The 24,211-nt window shown below is 43.6% G+C and overlaps 2 protein-coding genes across 4 annotated transcripts in view; both read right to left on the reverse strand.

Annotated features, from left to right (window-relative positions):
- Positions 1-19,864, reverse strand: part of zzef1 (zinc finger, ZZ-type with EF hand domain 1) — a 58,651-nt gene extending 38,787 nt beyond the window's left edge. The window contains 23 exon segments of the mRNA XM_035781925.2: positions 68-237; positions 519-641; positions 921-1,042; positions 1,808-1,976; positions 2,123-2,237; positions 2,347-2,417; positions 2,538-2,671; positions 2,891-3,117; positions 3,362-3,453; positions 7,037-7,264; positions 7,598-7,703; positions 7,951-8,096; positions 8,252-8,343; positions 8,451-8,552; positions 9,050-9,228; positions 9,927-10,014; positions 10,017-10,042; positions 10,440-10,650; positions 11,207-11,406; positions 11,696-11,879; positions 12,105-12,299; positions 12,507-12,651; positions 13,513-19,864. Coding sequence (XP_035637818.2) covers positions 68-237; positions 519-641; positions 921-1,042; positions 1,808-1,976; positions 2,123-2,237; positions 2,347-2,417; positions 2,538-2,671; positions 2,891-3,117; positions 3,362-3,453; positions 7,037-7,264; positions 7,598-7,703; positions 7,951-8,096; positions 8,252-8,343; positions 8,451-8,552; positions 9,050-9,228; positions 9,927-10,014; positions 10,017-10,042; positions 10,440-10,650; positions 11,207-11,406; positions 11,696-11,879; positions 12,105-12,299; positions 12,507-12,651; positions 13,513-13,926 — 3,539 coding nt within the window. The 5' untranslated portion in view covers positions 13,927-19,864.
- Positions 19,865-20,002: 138 nt separating this feature from the next.
- LOC118391019 (rabankyrin-5) overlaps positions 20,003-24,211 on the reverse strand; it is a 41,881-nt gene continuing 37,672 nt past the window's right edge. For all 3 annotated transcript variants that reach the window (XM_035781931.2, XM_035781933.2, XM_035781932.2), the window contains exons 24-25: positions 21,825-21,915; positions 20,003-21,220 (exon numbers count right to left, since the gene is read on the reverse strand). In XM_035781931.2, the coding sequence (XP_035637824.1) occupies positions 21,088-21,220; positions 21,825-21,915 (224 nt within the window). In that variant the 3' untranslated portion in view covers positions 20,003-21,087. The remainder of the gene's footprint in view (positions 21,221-21,824; positions 21,916-24,211) is intronic.

The raw sequence follows: 24,211 nt of genomic DNA on the forward strand, positions 1-24,211 counted from the left end.
AACAGAAAAAAGAGAGAGAGAGAGAGAGAGAGAGAGAGAGAGAATGGTGTGTGGCTCTTATGCTCACCTCTTCTCTGTCTCACTGCGTTCGTCAAACTCCACCTCGAAGGAAGTGGCCCCGGGGCAGGCGAAGATCGTGGTCTCGTGTCTGCTGTTCTCGTAGTTATGAGGAGACTCCATGTTCCAGGTCCTCAGGACCACCGGCTGCTGGGGCTGCTGGCAGCTCTCCAGGTCCACCTGGCAGGGACACAACACATATCACATTAACATCACATCTAGGGTTGCAAACTTGCGGTAACTTTCCTAAAATTCTGCAGTTTTCCAGAAATCCTGGTTGGAGGATTCCAAGATTTTCTTCATATTCTCTCATGTTGGGACAGTTGTTGGAATGTTGCGACCATAATCAAATCAGACAAAAGCAGCATATGGGTTCATTCGGTTCCTTTTACATAAACCATACAGTTCTTCATGACATCAAACAGTCCCAGTCCTCTACGGTAGTATGAAGGTTGACTGACCTTAGAGAAGATGTCTGCCGTTTCACTGGAGAGGTTTTTCAGCAGCACAACCAGAGAGGAGAAACTGGTGAGCAGAATACAGTGAGGGATGTCCAGGAAACACAGCTCCAACAAGAAGATCATCTGACAGAGACAGACCCAGAGGGTTGGTATTAGCATTAACATCTGACAGACAAGAAGGTTAGCATGAGCATCTCTCTGGTTCAGTGTGATGGCACGGTTAGCTCGTTCAGTTTAGGTCGAACATAAAGGCCAGACATGCGACAGGTGGATTTTTACAAACTGCTGGGTAACTACTACATGTCCAGATTCGCAGAACTGACTATTGAATGAGTGACATAGCACGCAGTAAGTGATAAGAGGCAGGGGGGGTCCACAGTGATAGAAACAAAGAGAGTGTACCATCTGTCTGGTGGCCATGGCCAGGATGGATCCATTGAGTTTGTCAGTGATTTCAACTCCACTGTATCTCTGCAGCAGGTCTCCCAGCACGGTCTTAGTGCTGCCCAGGAACTGATCCACATCTACAGGGAGGGAGAAGAGACACACTATTTATTCGCTGTGGATCTCTGTAATTTAATTCATTTACAGATGCCCTTCAACCTCACCAAGTGTAATTAAAGGAGTGGTTCACCTTTTTCCCCTCCCAAAATCCCTATTGTTTAAGAAAATGGCATGTTAGAGACACTTTTTGGAGGAATTGGCTTGGTTTTGAGAAACGTACCTTTCCACAATATACTTCCTCATTGCTTGTTCTGCAGTATGGGAACTACAGATAAACATCCAAAAATACCCAAATACGTATTTTCTTTTTAGAAACTGCAAAGCTCTTAGCGGGTCTTTAGATGCTGCACACATGGAATTATCCACAGTTTTATTCCGTTTTGGTGGACTTCAGCGTTACATTTCCACGTGGGAGCATTTGGCGTTTCTAAGAGGATGTATTTGGGTGCCTTTGGAGCATTTCTTCATGTTTATCCGTGGCTCCCATACTGCAGAACAAGCAATGAGGAAGTCTATTGCAGGTAGGATAAGTTTCACCCAAACCAAGTTCAATTGCAAAAAAAAAAAAGTGTTTGGGCCCTACTGTAATAAGCTATTTACGTTGATTTGGTGAAAAAAAAAGTGAATCAGTCCTTTAATTCAATGACCCACTCTAGCATCCATAGATAGCATTGTCCTATGTAACAACAAATCAATGACATGCTGTTCATTTATTCCTCTTCAACTAAGTAGGAGAGCCTGTACACAGGGATACTGAAAGGCAGACATATTGGTGAGACACTTACATTTGAGGAGAATATCTCTGGCCAGGTCTGCAGCGGTGGGGGCTGCAGCAGCCCCTCCTTTGAGTTGCAGGTAACACCAGGAGAGCAGGCTGCCCTGCAGAGCCCAGAACAGAGACAGTAGCACCTTCCTGCTGGCCCCGCCACTCACATCCACCATCATCACCTCACACTGACAGAGAGAGAGAGAGAGAGACAAATACAGAAGAGATTACCTTAATTAACACAACATTTTGTCATTACAGTTTGGAACGAGGTCAAGGAAACTGCCCAAAACAGGTGCACTGTTGAGGCCATCTGCTCCACTAGGGGACTCACTTCCCGAGTGGCCACCAGTAGCAAGGTCTCCATGACACTGAGGATGGGGCTGATGTCAAAGTCTGAAGGAGCTCCTTTAGGAGGGAGCAGGAGAAGGCCACTGGGATCCTGGTCACTGTAGCAGAGGAAGGGAAGACAACTGAGCTCTAATTCACCAATTGTGTGTGTGTGTGTGTGTGTGTGTGTGTGTGTGTGTGTGTGTGTGTGTGTATACACATTATTACCTGAAGTAATTACAAAGCGATTCAAACGTCAACTTCACAGACTCTGGCTGATCCTCCTCTGTGATGTTTTTCTGAAACAATTAAAAAGAGAATATCGTGTATAGCTGATAACAGCAACAGAAACAGCACAAAGTTCCCACAATGCCAATGGTCTGTCAAGCAGCAGATGGAGCTCTTTCCCAGTCACTCACCATCATGTGGAAGAGTTTGTCTCTTCTGCTTTGTTTGTCTGGGAAGAAGATGGCCGCTCCGTTCAGAACGGCTTTCACTGCCTCCTTCCTCAGGGCTTTGTCCACTGTCCCCTCAGCTTCCGGACCATCTACAACTGCTCAACACAACAACACAAATCACGACTTTAAACCTTCTCCACTTCCAATACTCTTTATACCAGTCTCCAGTAGCTTTTTTATCATTTTTCTTGCCTTCCAAGAGCACATTGCATTTTACAAAACGTAACACTGAAACTAGTGATACAGTGGTACCATTGTGTGTCTAATAGATATATATATATATTTTTTTAAAAATAGATGTACAAGGCCTTTACTTTGACAGAGGTGGGTGTAGAGCTCCCACACTGCCCTGGCAGAGTCTGGCTCGCTACTGCTGGATGGGGATGCGGAGGCTGATGCTGAGGTTACTGCTCCATCCTCAGTCCCCCTGCTCTCCTCTAGGCCCCTGAATTCCAGCGAGCTGGGGCTGGGCAGCACGGCGAAACAGTTCTGGAGCAGCTGGAGCACCAGCACTCTGCTCTTCATCACCTCCTCTCCCTCACTGGGAAGACAGAGCGACAGAAGGTTGGTTAGACAGATGTCATAAGCCGACCATACTCCAATCACAGACCACAAAAGCAGCAGTCCCATGTGTGACCGTGTGATGAGATGTCTTCATCCCGAACCACAATGACCACACCATAATTAAACCAACACAAACGTTCCCTTTATCTATACAGGAAGGGCCATGGACAAAATAGGTAATCATGACTCACATCTAGTGTATAATGTCTCTCTGTACTCACATCTCCCGGAGTTTGTTATAGAAGCTCCAGAACAGGATGAGGTTGAGGCCACTGAAATCCAGTAGAAACTTCTGCTTGAACAGGGACACATCCTACAGAGTTAGATACAGAGGAGATATATCACGTCTTTATCGAGCTATTTGATGCACAGGCAATCAACATGATCATCAAATAACATCGTTGTCAAGGCAATGTTATTCGACTACACCATTTAAAATCTGAGAACTAAAAACGAACACAACGGCTGTATTGAGAACTGACGGACCTAAATTAAGTTCAGTGTAGTTCACTTAATTGGCCTTATTCATTTGTCTCCCATCTTGAGCTTGGACTTAAAAGACAGTCAACATGTACAGACCACATTGAGATACGTAGTGTATACGTGGGCAAATATAATGATTCATTTTATTTTGCTGCAGCAAATAGTGTCTTATAAGCTCATTTAGGCTGGGCATTATTAAAGACGCATGACTATGACTTTTGCGGCCATTACATTTTCTCAGCCGGTGATTGTCATGCAATTAACTGCAGGTCTCGCGATCAATTCTCCGCCAACAATTAACAAAGACGTTCAGCATCTCCGGCTTCCGCGCATAGCCTACAAGCCACTGATGCAGACCTTTGAAACATAAAAAAAAAAGTATAATAAATCCATTTAATATAGCCTACACCTTCACAATAAATCCACATTTATTTTAGGTAGATCTAAATAAACATTATGACATTAAAAAAAAGTTCTGAGTCATCCTTATGTTAGGTCCTGATCTGGTATGCCATAGTTGATTTAGCAGGCAAGATTTGCTTATAATTCCAGTGGTATTATTTTATATTACTTTATAGTAAAAACAATACAATAAACATAGCTGAATAAAAGAGAAAGGATATTGTCTCCAAACGATTTGAGGGAGAGTGGCTGTTCTATGTTGAGCGGTTAACAAAGAAACAGGTACTCCTACATGCCAAATTGACTTATTTATATAAATTTAGATGGAATACAAAGGTTAGGCTATATATTTTGATTTTGCAACTAATAATGATTTGAAAAAACACACTTCATCAGTCATCATTCACAATTTGACAAGCACTAGATAAAACTCTCACCCATCAGACTATTCTCAAATTAGTCTGGTCTTTACATGTACTAGATAATATACAGTGGCAAGAAAAAGTATGTGAACCCTATGGAATTACCTGGACTTCTGCATAAAGTGGTCATACAATTTGATCTGGTCTTCATCTAAGTCACAACAATTGACAAACAGTGTGCTTAAACTAATAACAAAGTATTGTATTGTTCTTGTCTATATTGAATACATAATTTAAACATTCACAGTATAGGATGGAAAAAGTATGTGAACCCCTAGGCTAATGACTTTGCCAAAAGTTAATTGGAGTCAGGAGTCAGCTAACCTGGAGTCCAATCAATGAGACAGGTGATGTAGGTGAGAGCTGCCCTGCCCTATAAAAAAACACTCAAAATGCAATTCACAAGAAGCATTGCCTGATGTGAACCATGCCTCGAACAAACGAGATCTCAGAAGACCTAAGATTAAGAATCGTTGACTTGCATAAAGCTGGAAAGAGTTTTAAAAAGTATCTCTAAAAGCCTTGATGTTCATCAGTCCACAGTAAGACTAATTATATATAAATGGAGAAAGTTCAGCAGTATTGCTACTCTCCCTAAGAGTGGCCGTCCTGAAAAGATGACTGCAAGAGCACAGTGCAAGATGCTCAATGGTTAAGAAGAATCCTAGAGTGTCAGCTAAAGACTGACAGAAAGCTCTGGAACATGGTAAAATCTCTGATGAGTCTACAATACGTAAAACACTAAACAAGAATGGTGTTCATGGGAGGACACCACGGAAGAAGCCACTGCTGTCCAAAAAAACCCATTGCTGCACGTCTGAAGTTCGCAAAAGAGCATCTGGATGTTCAACAGCTCTACTGGCAAAATATTCTGTGGACTGATGGAACTAATGTTGAGTTGTTTGGAAGGAACACACAACAATATGTGTGGAGAAAAAAAGGCACAGCACACCACCATCAAAACCCTATCCCAACTGTAAAGTATGGTGGAGGGAGCATCATAGTTTGGGGCTGCTTTGCTGCCTCAGGGCCTGGACAGCTTGCTATCATTGACAGAAAAATTTAATTGGAAGTTTCTAAAGACATTTTGCAGTAAAATGTTAGGCCAGCTTCAACAGAAGTCTGGTTATGCAACAGGACAACGACCCAAAACACAGAAGTAAATCAACAACATAAAATGCTTCAACAGAAGAAAATGTACCTTCTGGAGTGACCTCAACTCGATTTGAGATGCTGTGGCATGACCTCAGGAGAGCGGTTCACACCAGACATCCCAAGACAATTGCTGAACTGAAACAGTTTTGTTAAAGAGGAATGGTACAAAGTTCCTCCTGACCGTTGTGAAGTCTGATCCGCAACTACAGAAAACATTCGGTTGAGGCTATTGCTGCCAAAGGAGGGTCAACCAGTTATTAAATCCAAGGCTTCACATACTTTTTCCCACCCTACACTGTGAATGTTTACACAGTGTGCTAAATAAAGACATGAAAACATATAATTGTTTGTGTGTATTAGTTTAAGCAGACTGTGTTTGTCTATTGATGTGACTTAGACGAAGATCAGATCACATTTTATGACCAATTTATGCAGAAATCCAGGTAATTCCAAAGGGTTCACATACTTTTTCTTGCCACTGCATGTACAGAACATCAGGAACACCTTCCTAATATTGAGTTGCAACCCCTTTTGCTCTCAGAACAGCCTCAATTCGTCGGGGCATGGACTCGACAAGGTGTTGAAAGTGTTGCACAGGGATGCTGGCCCATGTTGACTAATGCTTCCCACAGTTGTGTCAAGTTGGCTGGGTGTCCTTTTGGTGGTGGCCCATTCTTGATACACACAGGAAACTGAGTGTGAAAAACCCAGCAGCGTAGCAGTCCTTGACACGCTCAAATCGGTTCGCCTGGCACCAACTACCATACCCCGTTCACAGCCACGTAAATATTTTGTATTGCCCATTCACCTCGTCAGTCTGTCATGGAATGAGCAGATTTTTAAAAAAGACATGTAATCCATATGCACTTGAATGGCAGACGCTTTTTCTGCAGTTCGTTTTCATGCCAGCCAGGTAGGCTACTCTGAAGTTAAATATATATAAATATAGCAAGCCTATAGAAAGCTGATGGGATCCTTTTTAATAGAGGCCATCAAAACTCTGTATTCTTACGCAATTGCATAGCCTATAGAAATGTTGTGCAACACGAGCTTATAGGAACACTTATTTCATTCCATGAATCAACCAGCTACAAGGAGCTGGTTCTCGCTGTGCAACAGGTGATCCTATTCCGGTCAAACTCTGAATGCCAGGGCTCTCATTAAGTTTTTGATTCGATTTTCGATTGTATTTGCATTGATGTCAGAATGATTAGAGGGACAATAGAGGGCTAGATGTTAGCCAGTTTGGTAGGCTACTAATGACTATCAGTGGCATCACAGTTTTGGAGAAGCCTAGTTATCGCAAATCAAGGGTCAAATGTAATTTTTCTGCGGTCATAACTTGTGACTGCCGGTGTGGCGCTAATATGCATAACACTTTAATAATAAAATACAATCAAATCTTACAGTATAATGACTGAGGGTACTACTGACAGTGGCTACCATGTCTCGTGTGAGCTGCTGGATGAAGAAAAGGGTCTTCTTGAGCAGGGTGAGTCCAGTGACCGTGTCCCCCTCTGAGCCATCTCCTTGTGGGCTCAGGTCGTCCAGATCATCCAGCCTCTCGGCCCCGGGACACAGGTACCCACTAAAGGACAGAGACTGGACGCCCAGACGCTCTGCACTGTCCTGCCGCGCACACAGGAACTTCACCATCAGGAACTGGGGGAGAGGGGGGAGTCACTTCACAGTTATCAGTATGAGTGTTACATAAATGTGGATGGTGGGACTATTCTTACACTGCTAATTGATGGATTCACACAATTAACATTAAATATTGGGAAACATAGCAATATGTGATTTCTGCACATAGATACTCTTATTTGATTGGTAGAGGGGGAGGAGAGGGAGGAGCAGGGGAGTTGAGTGTCAGAGAGAGAAAGTATTGAAGAGTGGTTGAATGAGAGGAGGGAGAAACAATAATATGGACAGGGCAGAGAGAGATAGTAAAACTAGAAAAGAGAGAGATAGAGAGCGCAAAAGAGTGTTGAGTACCTTTGCAACGCGACAAGTCTGCAGTTTGATCTCCACATCGTTCCAGTCATCCTCCAGCTCAAACCAGCCAATGGGCTCATCCTCCGCCTGCAGTGGAATCCTCAGACTGCAAGGTAGGTCACATAACAAACCAGGGGTCAGACATTCATATGGAACTGTCACATTCATTCATTTATTCGGAACAGGTCACTATACTGACTCTAGTTCAAGGCCTCGTTTTATACCAGACCTTACGAACATGGGTAGGATGTCTGGTGCATGAGACGACTGTACTGCTACCGAGTTAAATCCAGAAGAAAATAAATAGGCAGTTCATCGCGGTTCAACAGGTACCACTCCGGGGAGGTCCTTACTTGTCTTGCACAAACTCCTTGTAGTCCTTGTAGTTCCAGGAGTCATACTTCTTAAACCTCTTGAAGTGTTTTTCTGCATCAAAGGTGTCTCCTTCACTGTAGGCAAACACCAGGCCACACTTTGCTCCAATGGCACCTTTACGGACCTGTTGAAAAACACAGCAAATGGTAGGGAGCAAAAGTGCAAACACACACTATGCCACAAATAGACTGATAGAGGATGCTTAATACTTCATGAGAACCCCATTGCTGTGAACACCAATGCACTATTGCAAGATATGAACACTACACACACACTCACTTTAACCTTCATCTGAGTGACCTGGAAGTTGCTCTGGTCTTCTGTAGACAGGATCACGCTAGCTCTCTTCTTACCACTTTCTGTAAGAAACCCTGTACAGAAGATTAGAGCAACTGATTAAGCATGCAAACTCAAACATGCACATACTTGAAGAGGGTGAACGAGAGAGAGAAAGAGACAGAGACTGCAGTAACTATACCGTCTCCAGTGGCGGCGGATTCAGTCAGCATGTTCTCTGGTCCCGACTTCTCCTCTTTGCCCTTCACATCACAGGCCTGCAGGTGCAACTGAAGGGTCTTCCCTAGAGTAGGGCACAAGACACGCAATCACTTCAGAACAGCCATATCTAAAGGCGATGGTCGCAAACCATTTTTAATCTAACTAGGGTTGCAAAATTCTGGTAAATTTCCCCAAATTCACAGGTTTTCTAGTAACCCTGGTTGGAAGATTCCCGGAATCAGGAGGGAATATTCAGGAAATCCGGAATCTTCCAACCAGAAATTCCAGAATCATCAAATTCTTTGTAACCCTAAAGTTTTCTTGTGTCCCACAAATACGTTTCTATCCAGGAACTAGTGTCTACACGCGATTCAAAAAGAATCAGGCTTGATCCTGGCCCACCATATTGGAAACACTGATCTAAAGCATAATCACAGCACCATCGCCAGAATTGTCTGGTTAGCAGCCCATTGCCTCAACTACTACGGCCATACGGCATGGGGGACATAGTGGATAAGGTAAGTGGGGTTGGCTGTAGACCGGGAGAAGGATACTGTAAGCGGGGTTGGTTGAGGTTACCGTTGCGATAGAGCAGGCGCAGTCTGACTGAGGCCATGGAGGAGATGAGGGACGAGGCTCTGTACTCTGCCTCCAGGTGCTCACTGATACCAGACAGGGATTGGAGGATCTTAGCCACACTGCCCCGGGCCAGGGCAAAGGCCAAAAGAGTCAGTTCTGCATCAGGGGTCACACAGCAACTACAGGGGGATGAAGAGAGAAAGAGGGGGAAAAATGGTGTGAGGCTGAGAGTGATTGAGTGTAAAGACAAACAGAAAGATGGTGAGTGGGTGTGAGATATACGTAAGATAGAGTGTACGAGAGAAAGAGAGTAAGCGGGTGCGAGATAGTGTGTGAGGGGGAGAGAAGATAGAGGGGGGGTGCGTGTGTGCATGTCTACACGCGAGAAATAGATAGTGAGAGAGTATTTACAAAGAGTTAAGTTAACAGAGAATATCACCACTCAATCAATGTGCTGATATCTGTATAGACACACTCATACACATGCTCACACACACATACACATGAATTTTGTATAGTAGATACAGTATGTGATGGTAGAGTAGGGGACTGAGGGAACACACTTAACGTGTTGTGAAAAGTGTTCTGAAATGTAATGTCATGTAATATTTGTAATTGTATATAACTGCCTTGATGTCGCTGGACCCCAGGAAGAGTAGTTGCTGCCTTGGCAGCAGCTAATGGGGATCCATAATAAATTAAATAAATAAAAAATGTCAACATAATCATGTAAACATGGTAGGCTCCGAGATGATCAGCATAGAGAGGCCGGTGTAATGATGTAATCACAGGATCTAAGCATTATTCTGCTATTCTCATTTGAATGTTTTTATTGTCAGTCATACTCATTATATAGTTACTACTACTATAGACTTACTCTGCTATTCTGAGCAGGAACCCGTCCACCTCCTCGAGGATGTTCATGGAGAAGAACTTGGGGAACTCGGTGGACGACGGCGTTAGGACAGTGGTGGCATGTGCTTTAAGGCTTTTCTACGAGGAGGGTACAGAAGAAACCAAGCTCTCAGACACAGTGCCACAACAAAAAGTCAAGTCAAAGCATTCAATTACTGGTGACAAAAGTGAAATGCTGCAGAACCTCTTCATAATCATGACAACTAGGAGTTGTTCCTGGTTAGGTCAAGTGGTCAGAAAAAAAACTCCTGGCCCTAATGAGGATCCCTTCATACGCATGCAATAGACCCATTCATAACATCAGAGCCCGTATCCACAAAGCCTCTCAGAGTAGGAGTTTCACCTTTTAAATCATAATGAATAAGAATATATAGGGACAGGTGGGGACCTGATCCTAGATCAGCACTCCTACCCAGACCCCTAAATAAGCATGACATAGCACCCTTCCATAACCCTGTCTCTAGTTGGTACTCACTGTGTGCTCTGTAGGACAGTCTGTGCCAGGACAGGGTTGGTCTCCATTGAGGCTGTGACCAGGGAGGTGAGCAGTGACAGGTACCAGATAGCCGAGGCATCAGACACAGACACCTCTTTACTCTTGGTGATCTGGTAGCCCAGGGTCTTCAGCCCGTGGATCCGCGTGTCACAACCGTCACTCAGGCACCGCTTGATGTTGATCTGGATGTCTGGAGGCCACAGAGCGGAATGATTTGAATGGCGTGGGATAGGATCAGACAGGAATTCTTGTCTAATCTCAGAGGGTACATGTCTTTAGTTGGCACACCGAACAAAAACATATTAAACTAAAAACTCTGTCACCAGGGGTGGTCTACGGCCTGATGAATTGAGTAATAAAATAAATAAACACATCTAAAACTAGATAGAAAGTATGCAGAAAATATCATGGATATATGTTTTGAAACAACTGCTCTTTTTCACCAATGAATTTCAAAATCCCAATGTGGCCCTTGAGCCAAAAAGTTTCCTGACCCCTAATGTATACTGTATTCAAATTCCAGGGAGAATCAATTTCAAACAGAAGCTTAACTGGAGATGCAGACTTCTAGCCTCCCCAAAAGACTAACTGGAGGAACTAGATGAATTGAGTAGTGTGTAATAAAGTAGGAGCTTTCACATTAGACTCATGATCCGGGTGGATTGCACCCACATCGATCTGCATCATTCTTTTCTGGAGTGAAAGGCCCTAGTGACATGCAGGCAGGCAGACAGCGACTGACTCACAGGGGTGAGTGATGTTGGCGTTCTCCAGCAGGGCCACGTAACCTGTGACGTTGGAGGGGATGCGCACATCCTTGATCTCCTGCAGCGATCGCCGGTTCTTGCCCACGGCCACCGACACCAGCTGGGGCATGTAGCTGTGGTCGTTGGATGCCACTGCGATGGCCAGGCGACGCAGCACCACATCTGGCTTCATCTTCAACCTGAAAATACAACGATAAGGTCAAATGAAAAGTAGGGCCCCGAGTTTAACCTGAGAATGTGACTTGATCAGGTAAAACTCATTGCCCTAAACATGACACTTTAGCCTGGACACAAGAAAATCAAACAACATTTGAACTCAAATATAATAGTGTAGTGAAAGATAAATATATATAAATAAACTACAGATGTACATTAGAAAGCTAGCCACAGCTCCCTTTCAAGCTGGACGTGAACGGCATGGATCTAACCCTGATTAAAAAGCCATGCTTGTTAGCTGTTGTCTCTCACCTTATCCAGTGTGAGCGGGCGCTGCCGTCTGACTGCCAGAAGGTCACAGTCTCTCCGTTGGTCATCTTGTGAATGTCCGCGGCATTGGACGAAGCTTCTATGAAGTTGTAGCACTGTGTGACCACCTTCACTTTATCCACCTCTGGGTCCCGGTTCAACTCTGCCCTGTACTGGATGTCTAAGTCTGGGAGGAGGGAGAGAGGAGAACCAGCTCAATGAGACAGGCTGAGGTGTTGTTTCATGGTGAATAAAGGGTAAACTAGTATTACATGACATTCATGATCTGAAGATGTGTGTAATTGATGTGTAATAATAGGTTGTTAGTACAAGGCAATCTCCTTGTGCTAATTTAACAACATTCATGTTCCCAGAGGGTATTCTATCGATATTTTATTATACTTTTGTTTACCTTTCTCCTTCTGAAGGAGGAACTCCAGGAAGTCCTGCACCACGGTAGACCTCATGGTACAAATGCTGTTGTATCCCTCTAGAACAGGGAAAGGGATGGCACTACTGGGAATACGGTTCCTGTGGAGGAACTTCAGGATCTTTGAGGCGTGCGCTCCCAACCGGTCTTTGGACTTGGAGAATATGTCAACGAATCCTAAAATAAAGAAGGAAGATACACATATAAGATGTATCATGCTCTTGGTGAACACAGAAATCCCTTTTTACCTACATCTTTGCCTATCCCTCTGTCCTTTCCCCAGTCTTCCTATCGCAACTCTCCACAATGTACAGAACACCCACCACAACATAACTCCCCATTAACCTATAACATACATCAGTATCACATTGGGGCTGTTCCTACCTGGGGTTAGGGTGCATGCCTGGAGTTGTCGGATCACGTGACTCAGCTCTCCCTGTAGATTGGCCCCGTTGGAGTTCTTCAGAGCCATCAGCATGTTCTCAACGTCCACCACTCCATCTCCCTCTGCGTCAAACTGACCAAAGGCCTAGGGCAGGGACAGAGAAGCATGAGGAAATACACTCATAGGGACATAGACATTCAACTACGCAGGTTGTTCACCTCTGCTTCAGTCTACACTAGGACGTCACCTGGGTGACGGGGTTAGGAGAGAAGCTAATATTTTTGACACACTGACCTGAGGTGGACACATTGCCAATGCCTTGACCCCCCCCCTGGCCTCTACAACAATCTTCCCAGGAAAGGCCCGAAAACTGTCAGCTCTGGATAAAAGTGACACAGACCCTAGAACCAAAACATGGAGCTATTTGATATCTGCCTATGCTGATAATCTGTTATGAGATTACACTATAATTTGTTTGTGTCTCTCTGTCAAACCAGACAGGTATACTGTTTCTATGGATTGTGGATGTTACTGTGAGTCAGGATTCCATAGCAATCCGAAGCATGCCTACCCTGCCATAGACACACAATGTCCTACATTGACAGAGATAAAGGCAAAGCTATTCATTACAGAGCAGGTCCTATTCATATATCAACTCGTGACAGAAAACGTAGCTAAAAGGTCTACAAAAAGTACAATGCAGCTTGTTGTAGATAGAGCAGAAAATAGGAAGGTTTGGCATCAAAAGATCAATGATCACTGACAAACGTAAAGGTCTGACAGCACATAATGTCCCTTTATGGCTCGTGGGTGTCGTGACACACTTATTGCTTGGCATGGGTTAGTCAGAGGACATGTAACCAGGCCTACAATGTAAACAAAACACTTTCTGCCACTCAGCTGCGAATCACATAATGGTGGACACTCGCTCTTCCTATGATAACATTAAGGTATAATAAATATTGTGGGCTTTATATTATGGTAGTTATCGCGGAAATACTGTACCTCTTCGCACTCATCTCGCGGAGCGTCTCGGCTCTCGAGCATCTCGCAAAATTGTTCCACATTTACAGACTCCTCTCCCCGGCTCAACCGGTCCTCGAGCCACCGCACCAGGACGCCCTCATTCCCGGCCAGGACCGACTCAGGAATGGCGACCCCCGAGTCGCTAATGCGGGCCGCCGCCTCCCTCAGTTTGACCTGCTCTAAAAGCACCCCTGGGGTAGGTGGTCCGCAGCCCGGCACTGGAGGGTTATTCGATCCCCTTCCACTCCTTCCAGAACCAGAGCCTCCACTGTTAGCAACGCCGACGCCCGTGGCCGCAGAGGCCGGACTGCCTTCCGCGAACCCGGGGCTCTCGGCTTCGACATCCTCCTCGTCCCCACTACCACCTCCGCAGCCGCTCTCTGCGTTTCCCATGTTGTATAGCGGCCTCTGGCTTTCCTAAAATTCGTAGAGGTCCGGTTGGAGACAGTTTTGTGAACGGGATTGAAAAATCCACAGCCCTTTCCAACCTGTGTTCTTCCGTTTCGTTCCACTACCGCATTGACGTTCAGTACGTGCCCAACTCGATCGCTCGCTACGTCATCAGAAACTTTGGACCCAATGGGCGGAGGTGTACGTTCTAGGCCCGGATCATGAAATAGCGTAGATGCATATAGGAAACAATATTTGATGTAGGCCTATTCTTATATAAAAGTATTCATGATATAGCTGCAGTACACAACTCTCAGATTCACGATTATACCGTGCATTGCTGAACGTGCGGACACCAAGCCAAACCAGGGAGCTAAATAAACTATGTGGTTTGTAACTCTGCACTGATGTGAGCATGCGCTGTGGATTAAACGCATACCCGGAAATAAAAATACATAAACGGCGATTATTTTTAAACATGTTTAATTAATTGACAAACATGTAACGGCACATGACAAGGAATAGCTGAGCTGCGAAGGCTTCGACATAATGCTAGGGTTTATCATTTCATTTATTTGTGTATTACTGGCAATACTAATACCACAGTTGAGAACATCTTTACTATTACTACACCAGGACTGTGCCCACATCACTGACGATGCACCACCTGAGCAGCGCATAACCAAAGAGGAGTTATCTCTGTACAACGGAGAGAACAGCAAGGGCCTTTACCTGTCCATCCTATAATGTTTACATATTTTGTTACATACTCATCTCATATGTATATATTATATTCTACTGTATTTTAGTCTATGCCGTTCCGACATTGCTCGTCCAAATATGTATATATTCTTAACTCCATTCCTTTACTTTAAATGTGTGTGTATTGTTGTGAAATTGTTAGATCTTACTTGTTAGATGTTACTGCACAGAGCAGGTCCTATTCATATATCAACTCGTGACAGAAACCGTAGCTAAAAGGTCTACAAAAAGTGCAATGCAGCTTGTTGTAGATAGAACAGAAAATAGGAAGGTTTGGCATCAAAATATCACTGATCACTGATGTTACTGCACTGTTGGAGCTAGAAAAACAAGCATTTCGCTACACCCGCAATAACATCTGCAAAACGTGTATGTGACCAATACAATTTATTCCTAAAACAGGTGTTCGATGTAGAAAAAGGGATGAAGCACTATGGACCTAGCGGTGGTTATAATTTCTTTACAGGTGATTTTCTCTACCTAGCCAGCTAACTTAGTTGAATGATTTGGCTAGCCAAAAAAGGACTCCATTTGAAAGTTGCATCATCTTATCCTTTAAGGCTTTAGAAGTGCTCTTACACTGATTTTTGAACATTCAAGGCAACTGGGACGCATCCGTGGCAGGCATTGTTGTCACCTTAGCTTGCAACATAACCTCTTGCGTGATAGGAACCCTGAGCATCACCAGCAATCAGTCTACACCACTGAGCGCACACCCGTTGTTACTATGACAACTGACTGCTGTCTGAACACATGCAAATCCAAATTGTCACTTGTCTCATGCTATTTACCAAAACTGATTTTTTTAAATGATTTGAGCTTTAAGACCTGCAGTGAGAACAAGCATTACATGTACATGAAAACATGTACAATATTATATTGCAAATACACTTCAAAATGCCGCGGACACTTAAAAAAATACACTTCTAGCTTTAAGCACCAACTGTCAGAGCAGCTCACAGATTACTGCACCTGTACATTGCCCACCTATAATTTAGCCCAAACAATTACCTCTTTCCCTACTGTATTTATTTAGCTACTTTGCAGCCCATTATTTTTATTTCTACTTTGCACATTCTTCCACTGCAAATCTACCATTCCAGTGTTTTACTTGCTATATTGTATTTAATTTGCCACCATGGCCTTTTTTTGCCTTTACCTCCCTTATCTCACCTCATTTGCTCACATCGTATATAGACGTGTTTATACTGTATTATTGACTGTATGTTTGTTTTACTCCATGTGTAACTCTGTGTCGTTGTATGTGCCGAACTGCTTTGCTTTATCTTGGCCAGGTCGCAATTGTAAATGAAAACTTGTTCTCAACTTGCCTACCTGGTTAAATAAAGGTGAAATATAAAAAATAAAAAGATACAGATTTTGGCAGACTTGTGAATTCATTTTATGCTCCCTCTCTGGCCTTTGTCACTGGGGACTTTACAGATACCAGTCTGACTGATGATGTGTCCAGTCTGACCTCTACTCAGGTGGTGTCCCTGTAAGACTGGCTGACCTTCTATCACAAGGACTACAATCCTATGGGTGGGTATCAATGCCTGTAGGCCATGCTGCAATGCCTGTAGGCCTTGCTGCAGGTGGAGGCAGCCCTGGAGGAGGGGCAGACACTCAAGGACCAAGCCCAGGCTGAGAAGTAACACCTCCCAGCCAGCAACTCAGAGTGGAGTGCTGCCAGGAGAGGACAGGTCTGGTGCTCCACCAAGAGGAACTGACATCATGGTGCACAGAGAAACTTTGTGCATGTTTGACATTGCAGTCGGAAGTTCAGGCAACTACCGACTGATTGATCTACAAATCACCCTGAATCATAAGTAACTACTCTTTTATTATGTGTATCAGTCAGTAACAATCAAAAATATACAATGGATTTGATGTTGTCGACCACGGCCATTGTATTTACTAGCCTAAAGTTGATGGTGGCAATGTGTGCGGGCCCTAACATGCTGAAGGATATCATACACTAGGGGGCGCTAACTCAAGCCTAAATAACATTAATCGTTGCCTCCTATCAACTAGTATGGATAGAAGCATTCACAGCCATCATAGAGATCAGTCTATGCTCTGGAAGCATTACCAGGGAAGTGTATTTTTAAGCACGTAGCTCTGATTGGACTGTTCTTTTCTCTCCTCAGTGGTGGAGTGCAGAGAGACTAGGCCGGCGTACCGAGGGTACTGTTCTCTCCTGGCTCGGGCAGCTCTCACTGTGTATGTGTCCAGAACTCCTCCACAGTGAAAAACCCTAACATCCAGGATTATGAGGGCTGCCCCCCGCTCACGCTGAGTCATGTCCTGTCAGAGAGTAGAGGGTGAGGTTAGACAAAAGGGGGCTCTGTGAAGGCTGGGCCACCTCACACACGGACTATCTACAAGGGCCTATATACTGTTATCTAAAACTTCCCAAGAGTTCTGAATTAGAATGACTGGGTATCTGATTGTCAGTTTGAAAATAACCTCTGTTGAATGGTTTCTGTTCTTTATGCAAGTACATTTTAGTTTAATTAATATGCAATATGTCAACTAATTGCAAGTGCAAATGGCCAAATACTGTACACTCAATAATTAGGAATAGAAGGGAAATGTTTTATACTACACGGAATCAAAATATAAATGCCACATGTAGTGTTGGGCCCATGTTTCATGAGCTGAAATAAAATATCCCAGAAATGTTCTTTGCACAAATAGTGTATTTCTCTCATTTTGTGCAAAAATTTGTAATTAATCCGTTAGTGAGCATTTCTCCTTTGCCAAAATAATCCATCCACCTGACAGGTGTGGCATATCAAGAAGCTGATTAAACAGCATGATCATTACACAGGTGCAACTTGTGCTGGGGATAATAAAAGGCCATTAATGTGCAGTTTTGTCATGACACAATGCCACAGACGTCTCACGTTTTGAGGGATCATGCAATTGGTGTGCTGACTGCAGGAATTGAATGTTAATTTCTCTAGCATAAGCCTCCAAAGTCATTTTAGAGAATTTGGCAGTACGTCCAACCAGCCTCACAACCGCAGACGTGTATGGCATCTTGTTGGCAAGCGTTTTACAGATGTCAACGTTGTGAACAGAGTGCCCCATGTTGGCGTGGGGTTATGTTATGGGCAGGCATTAGCAAAAGACAATGAGCACAAATGCATTTTGTTGATAGCAATTTGAATGCACATATATACCGTGACGAGGTCCTGAGGACCATTGTCACACCATTCATCCGCCGCCATCACCTCATATTTCAGCATGATAAAGCATGGCCCCATGTCGCAAGGATCTGTACATAATTCCTGGAAGCTGAAAATGTCAAAGTTCTTCCATGACCTGCATACTCACCAAACATGTCATCCATTGAGCATGTTTGGGATGCTCTGGATAAACAGCATGTTCCAGTTTCCGCCAATATACTTCGCAGATACATTGAAGAGTGGGACAACATTCCACAGGCCACAATCAACAGCCTGATCAACTCTATGCAAAGGAGATGTGTTGCGCTGTATGAGGCAAATGGTGGTCACACCAGATACTGACTGGATTTCTGAGCCATGCCCCTCTTTTCAACTCAGATAATAAAAATGCATTGGTCACATATACATGGACAGCATATGTTAATGCTTGTGTAGTGATATGCTTGTATTTTTTTTTTTTTTGGGGGGTCTGAACAACAGACGCATATCTATATTCCCATTCATGTGAAATCCATAGATTACAGCCTAGTTTATTTATTTCAATTGATGTCCTTATGTGAACTGTAACTCAGTAAAATATTTGAAAATGTCTTGTGTTTATATTTTTCTTCAATTGACCCCACATAAAAAGAAACATGTTTTATAAAACACATTTGTACTTCCATCTAACTGGTAATTGTCAGAGAACAATAATTTGTGGTTAAGACAAAGGACAGGAGCGAACATGTGCCATGAAGTTGTTTTTGTCGCACTGCTTTGCTTTATCCTGGCCAGGTCGCAGTTGTAAATGAGAACTTGTTCTCAACTGGCCTACCTGGTTAAATAAAGGTCAAATAAAAAAATATTTAAAAAATGAAACAGACTTGCCAAACGTTGGGTCTGTTGTAGACCCACTTCCTCTCTAACCTGTCAAAAATAAAAGTCCCCCAAAATGTATTCCTTTATTGTCCACATGGCACATGTATAGGACTTTTATTTTAACATGACGTAAGCAGAATGGAAGTTGGTCAACAAGAAACACACGATTGGAAAGTCCTTTTGATAATACGATCCTTTAGATATTTTCAAATGAACCCAATCACCCTGCCCACCGGAATAGTAAGTTGAAATGGAATTGTATTTAACTTCTGGTTTCCCGCTTACTGTTTTTGTGCAACCCAATACAATTGAGAGAAATGCTAGTGTATGCTAAATACACTCACGTTGCTAAAAGCAGCTAGTCTTGGACATGTTTGTATTTAAAGTACAGAGCCAAAAACAAGATCCTGTTCTTATTTGATGACCTTTATGTAAACTCGTCCTCCCTTTCGAAAGGAAGAAACAGGCTAGATATCTGAGCATACTGAAACAATGTGCATAAAAGATTAACAGAGGCAAATATTTCAGTTGTCACAATTACAAAAAAAGCTAAATGCATTAAGTACAAAACAGTTGTAGTGGTCAAAAATATTATACATTTATCTGTACAATTTAACAGACCACTGAAAGGCCAGTGGCAACCACCAACTCATTCTCACATTCTCTCCCCTTATGATCAGAAATGACATGTAATCTTGATAAAGTGCACCTGTTAGGTTTTGAAATCAAGAATCAGAAAAAATAATAATAAATGCCTTGTTTTCTTGACACAGATTAATAAACCTAGTTCTGGATTTGAAGAAGGCATCAACATTTTCATTGAAATTGCTTTTTAGTCAAGGACTTTGCTTAATCTGGTCCTGAATTGAGGCAATACCAATTGTTACATATAACAAATCCCCAACAAGAGGACCGTACTATAGGCCCGGATTAAATGGAATGTACATGTCAGCGATCTGGGTGGCAAACACAATTCATGAGGACTATGATATAATATTAAAAAATGTATACGCTACAAATTAAATGACATGCATAGACAGGCATTTTATCAAACGTATAATTTCATAGCGAGGATTATTTTGCATTTGGGACTAACAAAACCTTAAATGGTAAAGGTTCTCAGCCTTTCCAGTTCTCATGGAAAATACATTGATTACACTTAGTAGTTGTGTGTCTTGTCCCATTTACCGATTAAGTGGTGGTCTATAAAGGCTTATGAGGTTGTTTTATGCAGTTACATTGAAATCATGTGAATACAATATCCCTTCTTTTTTTTCAAGCAGAGCTCACTTCTTTAACCAGTGACAGAGTTCAAATTGAGTGTTTCATTAATATTTTAATCATTGAATCAAAAATGTAATGTTGAAGCATTGATTAAAACATATCTATTATTTTGTGTGTGAAAAAGCTGTAGTCCCAACAACAAAAAACATGATCTGCTTCATAGTAACTCAACTCTATTCCCTTAAAATCCAACACACCGGCCTCTGATTCTTACTAGAACCAGCCACACAGCCAACAGTAAAAAGTCAAGGGCAAAACAAAAGTGATCATCTTAAATTGACAGAAGTAGAACAGAGATGAACACCTGAAAACACTACAACAGAGGGGGTAAAACCAGCCCTGCATCACAATAATGTGTTATTTCTATCAGTGGGCACCGGTGAAATTTGTATAGCAATCCTTTCTTTAAAATCCATGAAGGGAAGTCAAGAGAAATTACAGATTGTGATGCAGGGCAGGTCTTGGAGAGCAGCAGGTGATTTGCTTTCTGTCTCAGCAGCACAGTGCAGTGATGGATTCATTTGATGAGTGGACCAGTGAGTGGCTGCTACTGGAGAAATACTGTCTAACCGCTCCTGCAATCTGACACCATTACATGTTCATCACTGATTCTCATGATTCCTTCAAACACTTGATAAATTCTATCTTGGGTCAAAACCATGATCAGTCCTTAGTAAGACAATCTGAAGAACATCTCCCCTCCCCCCCAACTAGCCCGGTCCTGGAGTCACTGAGCCAGCAAGCAAGCGTTTCATTTAATCCAATTTCACATCATGATGACTTTGATCAAAAAAACATGTTTTATAAATTCTACTTCATAAGTCCTGCTAGAACTTTAACATATTTGTATAGACTGGAATGACTAGTACAGAGGTTGTGGTCCGTCCGATACTCTGTCCAATAACTTTCCAGGAAGTTAGACCTGGCTATTACTGCCGCGCCGCCACCTTGCCTGGTGTTGCCCAGCCCACAGTGCCAGGGTGGTGAGCTAGGCACGGCTGGCACCCCATAACGGGAAGATGAAGGGGGAGGGAGGTTCGGATGGAGGGCATGCTGTCCGGTGCTGTTAGGACACCCCACCCAGAGTCAGCACGTCGAAGCAGATGTCACAGACCCTCACAGGCTTGTTCAGGTCAAACTTAATGATGGGGATTTCCTTTATGGAACACTTGTGGCAGAGCAAGCGGCCGCAGTGACGGCTGGGTGGAGACAGGGAGCAAGGGGAGGGGGGAGCGGAAGGAGATGAGTAAGAAGAGCAGATTGGAGGGAGACAGAAAGTTAGGTATTAAAGGTCAACAGGGCAGACTTTCACTTCACTTAAGGGGCAATCAGATGTTCAAACGATAAAAGCACCACCCGCCACTGTTTTGGCAAAATAAAATAAAAATGTAACCACTCAAATTCAGATAAAATATTTGACAAAAACTATTTCAAACCTTGTGTGGGAATACTTTGGAAGAGATTAAATCACATGGAACTGATTTGCTGGTGTTTTTACAGTCTTATGTCCATAAAAAATAATAATAATACAATCACCGGCGAGTCGCCAGTTTTCCGGGGAACCCTGCTATAAAATATTTGTTTATATTTACAATGTAAAACATTGGAGTAAAATAAGCTGATATTTTGGGTTCTGAAGTTCAACCAAGCTCACGGAGGCATTAATCGTGCTATATTACTCAAGGATCAATGGCGATACCATTCATTCATTTATAAGTTAATAAAAAATGTCGCAACTGCAGATTGCCCCTTTAAAAAGGACTGAAGCAGTCTTTATTAGGAAACAGTTTTTCCGGTTCTTACCAGTGATGTTTTCTTGTGGTGACTCCAAACTTGGCAGCACATTCATAACAGTTTGAGCCATCACACCACGGGGGCTCTTTGGACAACATATCTAAAACACACGAAAGGTAAGGTCACCTGCATAACCCTGATTATCTGCATAACCCTGGTTATCTGTTAATATGAGTGAGATGTATCATGTGGGGTTTGCTACTCTATTGGAAGTACCTATCAAATGCTTCTCGTCGTAAACAGACTGGTAGCGGCGAATGAGGAGACACCCTCACTTCCATAAAAGGAGCCACTTTCCCATCCTCTGGTTATCCTCAAGCATGCTTCTCTTTCTCACGCTCTTGCAAACAGGAGAATGCGGGATACAGCTCAGTCATTATCAAAGAACCGGGGTTACGCAAATAACCTTAAGTTCTCTTTCAAATACACGTGGTGATATGGCCTACTCCGGTTTGGCAAAGCATCCTCTCCAAAACCAGGGTAGTCCCAACATCAGCATCCCTCAGGTCCCAAAACTATAGGAGTATGCACTGAGAAGGTGCAGGGACACAACCCATCGGGGAAAAAACTAAAAAGTGAAGGAAGCCCAGTACATGCCGCACAAAAACAGTGCACAAGAGGTACATTTGTCTGCAGGAGTGCACTCTTCAAAGCCCCGAAGGCCATCACCCGTGCCATTATAAATAAATATAAATGGTCCCCATGATCAGGCAGGATATAGTCGAAACGAGAACGATTAGGTTTCCCCAGCGCCCTCTGTCAAAACTGGAGCGGTGCATACCAAAACTGGCTAGACTGACAGTCCGCGCCATAGCAGTCAGAGGCAAGAGGCCATAGGCAAGGGGGAATAAGAGCCACAGTGGATGGCAAAAGAGATTGCCCTACTGCTCCATGTGTCGATGAGACCGGAGGGAGTGCTGAGATGCTGACTTCTACCATTGGCTAAAAACCTGAGAATGCGCTGGGGGGAGAGCTTGAGGGAGGCGGGCACTCGGGGGAGGACACAAAGTGTGTCTACTCCATTCTCTCATATGAGCACGGTCATAAAAGTGAGCTTCTGCACAGATAGTTTTTTTCTTTCTTAATGCTCTGCATTCCCACTGCTGCGAAAGTCAGAGTGGGAGTAGCAACCGTTAAACCCAAAGAGAAAGAGGGTAGGGCAAAAAGCCGTAGACCCAGCACACTTGCTTCCTCAGCCACAAGGGCTGCGCCCTAAGTTGGCCGACCCTTACCTTCCTTAGGAAGGATCCTTGATGTGGCTGCAGTGTAAAATTGCTTCCCAACAGGTTTGAACTGGTTCAGGGGCCTAGCCTGAGTTTTGGCAGACTGTTGTGTTGCAGAGGACCTCATTCCCCCAAGGCCAGCTCTTTGTTCCCTGCCAGCTGTGAGCAAGATGCAGGAACCAACAGGCTGCCACAGGGGCCCAGGTCTGCAGGGCAGCAGAAGTTGAAGACTTCGCCACCTTTCTTGCGCATCTCACACTTGTGCCACATGGCGGCGACTTTTGTTGTTGGCTATGACTGATATGTACTTCTGGAGGCTGTGCTATTAGGCACGGAGTGGAGACAGTGCTTGTTGGCGACTAACATATTTTAATTTTTTATTTTTTATTTTAACTTTATTTAACCAGGCAAGTCAGTTAAGAACACATTCTTATTTTCAATGACGGCCTGGGAACAGTGGGTTATCTGCCTGTTCAGGGGCAGAACGACAGATTTGTACCTTGTCAGCTCGGGGGTTTGAACTCGCAACCTTCCGGTTACTAGTCCAACGCTCTAACCACTAGGCTACGCTGCCTTGGTTTGAAAATCAAAAAGGTGCAGAGGGCACAACTGAACATTATGTGAACCATACCAGACAGCCAAGTGGTAAAGCCACCCTTGTCCCGTTAGCTAGCTGTTTCAAGCCATCTCGTGGACCGGATCACCACCTTGCAGAGTCGGCTCATTAAGCACAACTCAATCAATGCTAGGCAAACTAAATACCAGAGCTAAGCTAGCAATAGCCAAACTGGTTAGCTAGCTTGTTTTAGCAGTGAGTACTAGTAGACTGGCCAAGCACAGGCTGGTACTCAGTAAAATCTCACTCGCTTGTTAGAGAATTTCCCATTGCAGGGGCCATAACTCTGGGGGAAAAGCATTACATAACCAGGTTATGCGTGCTAGTCAACGCTTAGCCATGAGGCTTTCGGTGTTGCTAGCTAATGTTCACTCACCAAGCTGCTGAATGGCCGAGCTTGCCAGCACCACGTTAGCCAAAGACAACAGAGTGAATAGCGTTGTTTCTTCAGGTTTGAGAGTCTCTTTTTACCATAGGACTGTAAGGTGTAGCTGGTCAGTTTAGCCAATGAAAGCGAGTGAACGTTAGGTGTACTAAAACGAGAGAAGCTTCTCAGC

This window comes from Oncorhynchus keta, chromosome 12 (genome assembly GCF_023373465.1).
Source record: "Oncorhynchus keta strain PuntledgeMale-10-30-2019 chromosome 12, Oket_V2, whole genome shotgun sequence".
Classification (NCBI taxonomy): domain Eukaryota; kingdom Metazoa; phylum Chordata; class Actinopteri; order Salmoniformes; family Salmonidae; genus Oncorhynchus; species Oncorhynchus keta.